Source organism: Mytilus edulis, chromosome 10 (genome assembly GCF_963676685.1).
Source record: "Mytilus edulis chromosome 10, xbMytEdul2.2, whole genome shotgun sequence".
Classification (NCBI taxonomy): Eukaryota; Metazoa; Mollusca; class Bivalvia; order Mytilida; family Mytilidae; genus Mytilus; species Mytilus edulis.
Window position 1 is genome coordinate 64,977,112 of NC_092353.1, and position 6,236 is coordinate 64,983,347.

General features: G+C 34.3%; 1 protein-coding gene across 1 annotated transcript; it reads right to left on the bottom strand.

The window, feature by feature from the left end:
* Positions 1 to 429: 429 nt before the first annotated feature.
* LOC139492904 (uncharacterized) lies at positions 430 to 3,015 on the bottom strand. Its single transcript, XM_071281056.1, has one exon. The coding sequence runs from the start codon at positions 3,013 to 3,015 to the stop codon at positions 430 to 432; it is 2,586 nt and encodes an 861-aa protein (XP_071137157.1).
* Between the last annotated feature and the right edge of the window lie 3,221 nt (positions 3,016 to 6,236).

Sequence of the window (6,236 nt, forward strand, 5' to 3'; positions counted from 1 at the left end):
AATATAGTTTTGACCATTGTCTTCAACTTCTTCAAAAACATTGTGCTTTCTCCAGTTATCCAGTTCTGCCTCTCTAGCCTCAGTAAAATCAATATCACTTAAAAGTACATCTTCATTCAAGTCATCTGACTGGTTAACAACTTTCAAATCATTGACTGTTCTTAGATCAATTGATATCTGATCACCTCTCATATTTTCTGGCTGATTGTATTCTATATTATACCAGCTCTTTTTAACAGTTGTAGCCTTTCCTGCCCTGCCTAAAATTATTGCTTCTCTTGTGTCATTTTCACCAGGGATTTTAAAATTCACTATCTGATCCTTCTTTAATTTCATACAATCATTTTCCTGGGACTCAGGATTATGTTCCATACTTTCCTCATGTATATCATTATCTGCCTGATTTTCCAAATTAAAACTGTCTCTCCCTTAAGACTCAGGACCATCTTCACCATTCAAACTACCAATCAAGCTACCAGCATGACTATCATCTTGATCAGCATTTTCGTCTGCAGATTCTTCAACATTTTCTTGATTTTCATCATTCTCAGTATCATTTTGATGAGGCTCTTCATCGTCACTCTCATAGTATACTAAGTCATGATCTGGTTCAGTGTTGTTATATGTTGCAGCTTGAGGCTTACGCACAGGAGTTGACTTTGCTGTATGCTTATGAATAATCTTTTGTTTTCTTTCAACATCAATGTCTCTTTTTATTCTACTTTCATGTACACGCACATATGTACCTCCATATCTTACAAAAACAACTACGTTATCTTGACCAATTACCCAGCCTGGTCCTTTCCACTGATTGTCTCGTAGGAAGAAAACTTTGTCACCATTTTTGAATTTTTCTCCTGAAGGCCGGATTTGCTTACGTAGTGCCCTTCTTACTTTCTCAGAGGATTCTGCGGCAATAAATGCTTTTCTAGCTTCATGTAAGCCAACTAAATGCTTTCCCATAACATTACTAATTGTTGTACCTTCTAATGCAGGAGGCTTGTTAACTATAGACGATGGCATGTTTGGGTTCCTTCCAAAAACTAATTGATATGGACTGTAGCCATAGACATTCAACAAACTGTTCTTAGCATGAACTGCCCAACTGACGGAAGTCTCCCATGAAAGGTTAGAGCTTTCTCTCATTTTATTGATTGTTTCTGTAAGCGTTGCGTTGTGTCTTTCCACTACACCATTGGACCAAGGACTATATCCTGCTGTTGTTTTAACTGACATGTTCAAGTTTTCTGCCATGTATCTAAATATCTGTGAATTAAATTCACCTCCATTATCTGTGTAAACACCAACTTCAGGTGCACCATAAACGCCAACCCATATCTGCATGAACTTATCTACAATGACTTTAGAGTCCTTTCTTCTGATGATTGCAGCTGCACTCAATCTGCTAAATAAGTCAATAACATGTAGATAATAAAAGTTATGGTCAATTTCATGAAGGTCCATTGCCACAATTTGATTGAAATCATTTGCATGTGAAAAGGCAACCACTGGTTTAGCTTTTGGATGCTTGAACTTATGGCAAATTAAACACTTTGTGCAGATATCTTTAAGAATGGTCTTTGTTTCAGAATCAACAGAACCAGTACTTTGCAACAGGGATAAAAGTTTATCTGATGATGCATGTCCAAACTGCTTATGCAACTTTAAAAGAATCTCCTTTTTCTTCTTAAAAGATAATTTTGTGTCAATGATCAAAACCTCCTCACTCTCATTCTTATTTCTGTTTGTGAATTGCTTGTCTTTAATGTTGATACAGTAATGACCACTTGAAGTTAGGTTTACATCCACTAATTGTCCAAACATGGTAACCTTGTCATTTCTGAGATCTAGGATAGTGCTTGCTCTTTTCAGAGAGGTTTTACTTAACAATAACGGTATTTCACAATCCACCACTTCTGTTTCAATTGAGCACTTAACTGATCCAATAAGTGCTGGAATTTTCACTTTCTGATATGAATATACTGTTTGTCCATCACCAAATTTGAATGGTACATGACTTTCATTACAAGTAAGTTGATCAAGTCCTGGATCAAGTGATTCTACAAATTCGTATAACCATTTAGAACCACACACTGTCTTGGAACATGCAGTATCAATAACTGCAGCATTGAAGGCTTCTGCAACAAACACTGTTAGAGGCTTAAATTCTTGTGCGGAGGTAAATAATGTTATATTTACAATTTTATTTAACTCATCACTCTCATGTTCTGTTAAATTCACATCTAGCTGCTTGTGAGGACAATCCTTGACCCAATGAAATTTGGAATCACATATTTTACATCTTGAGACATTTCCATTAAAGACTGGATTCATTTTAGTCTTAAGTCTACTAGAGTTGGTTGATCTATCAGCTCGATTACGAGGAAAATTTCTTCTTGAACTTCGACCTCTCTGATAATACCCATCACTGACAAAAGCTGATTCTTCTTTAACAGTTACAACAGAGTCTTGTTCTCCAGGAAAATTTTGAGATTTTGATGCAAATATCCTATTCAAAGCAGATTTCATTGTGTCGAATTTAAGGTCAGAACATGCAGTTAATGCCAGCTGACGATTACTTTGACTTAACCCAGCATTGTCAAGAAGTTTAAAAGCTAGAATTGCATCTGGGAGTACCATTTCATATTTCTTACATTTATTGTATCTCTGCTCAAACTCAATGATATAATCAGACATGCTTACATCATCTATTCTGTGGAACTTATCAAATACAGTATATGCAGCATAAGCCTGATCTATTTTATCCTTCTCAAAAAGCTTGTCCAACTCAGTTATCAGCTTATCTACTCCTTCATCAACATTTAAATCAGTGGGATCTACTTCTAGGGCTACTTCCCTTGGTTTTCCTTGTAGCGACAAAGCTAAAGCCAAACCTCTCTTCTTCTTGTCAAGATCTGTCACGAGTTGCCACATTTTAACTTCATTTTTCCATTGTTGATAACTTTTATCTTTGGTCAAACCTGGTGGGTTCTTGTAACTAGGTGCTGTTGCCATCTTTATAAGCTCTGCTACCACTGTTGATTGGCTATTTATGGCTTCAATATAATTCTATTGTCTATTCTAATGTCTTTACTAAACTATAAACTAAACCCACCAAGTAACATGTACCTGAAAATAATATAAACAAAATAATAGAAAACACAGTAGTTAACATCAGGTTTGAGGAAATGGTAGGTTATATATAATTTGTGTATAATGTATTAAGGGGAGATAATCAATCCAAAATTACTTCATAGGGGTTGAACAATAAAGATTTGTTTGTATACTGTCAGGTTTGAGGTAATGTTAGGTTTTACTTTGTGTATATTGTATAAAGGGGAGATAGTCAATCAAAATGACTTCATAGGGGGTGAACAGTCAAGATTTGTTTTATACTGTCAGGTTTGAGGTAACGGTAGGTCATATATACTTTGTGTATAATGTATTCAGGGGAGATAATGAATCCTAATGACTTCATAGGAGGTGAACGATAAAGATTTGTTTTATACTGTCAGGTTTGAGGTAACAGTAGGTTATACCATGTGTGAAATGTATTAAGGGAAGATAATCAATCCAGATGACATCATAGGGGGTAAACAATAAAGATTTGTTTGTATACTGTCAGGTTTGAGGTAATGGTATGTTCTACTTTGTGTATATTGTATAAAGGGGAGATAATCAATCCAAATGACTTCATAGGGGGTGAACAATAAAGATTTGTTTGTATACTCTCAGGTTTGAGGTAATGGTATGTTCTACTTTGTGTATATTGTATAAAGGGGAGATAATCAATGCAAATGACTTCATAGGGGGTGAACAATAAAGATTTGTTTGTATACTGTCAGGTTTGAAGTAATGGTAGGTTATACTTTGTGTATAATGTATTAAGGGGAGATAATGAATCCAAATGACTTCATAGGAGGTGAACAATAAAGATTTGTTTTATACTGTCAGGTTTGAGGTAATGGTAGGTTATACTTTGTGTATATTGTATTAAGGGGAGATAATCAATCCAAATGACTTCATAGGGGGTGAACAATAAAAATTTGTTTGTATACTGTCAGGTTTGAGGTAATGGTAGGTTATACTTTGTGTATATTGTATAAAGGGGAGATAATCAATCTAAATGACTTCATAGGGGGTAAACAATAAAGATTTGTTTGTATACTGTCAGGTTTGAGGTAACGGTAGGTTATATATACTTTGTGTATAATGTATAAAGAGGAGATAATCAATCCAAATCACTTCATAGGAGGTGAACGATAAAGATTTGTTTTATACTGTCAGGTTTGAGGTAACAGTAGGTTATACTTTGTGTATAATGTATTTAGGGGAGGTAATCAATCAAAATGACTCTCAGGTGGTGAAAAATAAAACTTTGTTTGTATACTGTCAGGTTTGAGGAAATGGTAGGTTATATATAATTTGTGTATAATGTATTAAGTGGAGATAATCAATCCAAAATTACTTCATAGGGGTTGAACAATAAAGATTTGTTTGTATACTGTCAGGTTTGAGGTAATGTTAGGTTATACTTTGTGTATATTGTATAAAGGGAGATAGTGAATCAAAATGATTTCATAGGGGGTGAACAGTCAAGATTTGTTTTATACTGTCAGGTTTGAGGTAACGGTAGGTTATATATACTTTGTGTATAATGTATTAAGGGGAGATAATGAATCCAAATGACTTCATAGGAGGTGAACGATAAAGATTTGTTTTATTACTGTCAGGTTTGAGGTAACAGTAGGTTATACCATGTGTGAAATGTATTAAGGGGAGATAATCAATCCAGATGACTTCATAGGGGGTAAACAATAAAGATTTGTTTGTATACTGTCAGGTTTGACGTGATGGTAGGTTATACTTTGTGTATAATTGTATAAATGGGAGATAATCAATCCAAATGACTTCATAGGGGGTGAACAATAAAGATTTGTTTATATACTGTCAGGTTTGAGGTAATGGTAGGTTCTACTTTGTGTATATTGTATAAGGGGGAGATAATCAATGCAAATGACTTCATAGGGGGTGAACAATAAAGATTTGTTTGTATATTGTCAGGTTTGAAGTAATGGTAGGTTATACTTTGTGTATAATGTATTAAGGGGAGATAATGAATCCAAATGACTTCATAGGAGGTGAACAATAAAGATTTGTTTTATACTGTCAGGTTTGAGGTAACAGTAGGTTATACCATGTGTATAATGTATTAAGGGGAGATAGTCAATCCAGATGACTTCATAGGGGGTAAACAATAAAGATTTGTTGGTATACTGTCAGGTTTGAGGTAATGGTAGGTTATACTTTGTGTATATTGTATTAAGGGGAGATAATCAATCCAAATGACTTCATAGGGGGTGAACAATAAAATTTTGTTTGTATACTGTCAGGTTTGAGGTAATGGTAGGTTATACTTTGTGTATATTGTATAAAGGGGAGATAATCAATCAAAATGACTTCATCGGGGGTGAACAATCAAGATTTGTTTTATATTGTCAGGTTTGAGGTAACGGTAGGTTATATATACTTTGTGTATAATGTATTAAGAGGAGATAATCAATCCAAATCACTTCATAGGAGGTGAACGATAAAGATTTGTTTTATACTGTCAGGTTTGAGGTAACAGTAGGTACTACTTTGTGTATAATGTATTTAGGGGAGGTAATCAATCAAAATGACTTCTTAGGTGGTGAAAAATAAAACTTTGTTTGTATACTGTCAGGTTTGAGGAAATGGTAGGTTATATATAATTTGTGTATAATGTATTAAGGGGAGATAATCAATCCAAAATTACTTCATAGGGGTTGAACAATAAAGATTTGTTTGTATACTGTCAGGTTTGAGGTAATGTTAGGTTATACTTTGTGTATATTGTATAAAGGGAGATAGTGAATCAAAATGACTTCATAGGGGGTGAACAGTCAAGATTTGTTTTATACTGTCAGGTTTGAGGTAACGGTAGGTTATATATACTTTGTGTATAATGTATTAAGGGGAGATAATGAATCCAAATGACTTCATAGGAGGTGAACGATAAAGATTTGTTTTATTACTGTCAGGTTTGAGGTAACAGTAGGTTATACCATGTGTGAAATGTATCAAGGGGAGATAATCAATCCAGATGACTTCATAGGGGGTAAACAATAAAGATTTGTTTGTATACTGTCAGGTTTGACGTGATGGTAGGTTATACTTTGTGTATAATTGTATAAAGGGAGATAATCAATCCAAAT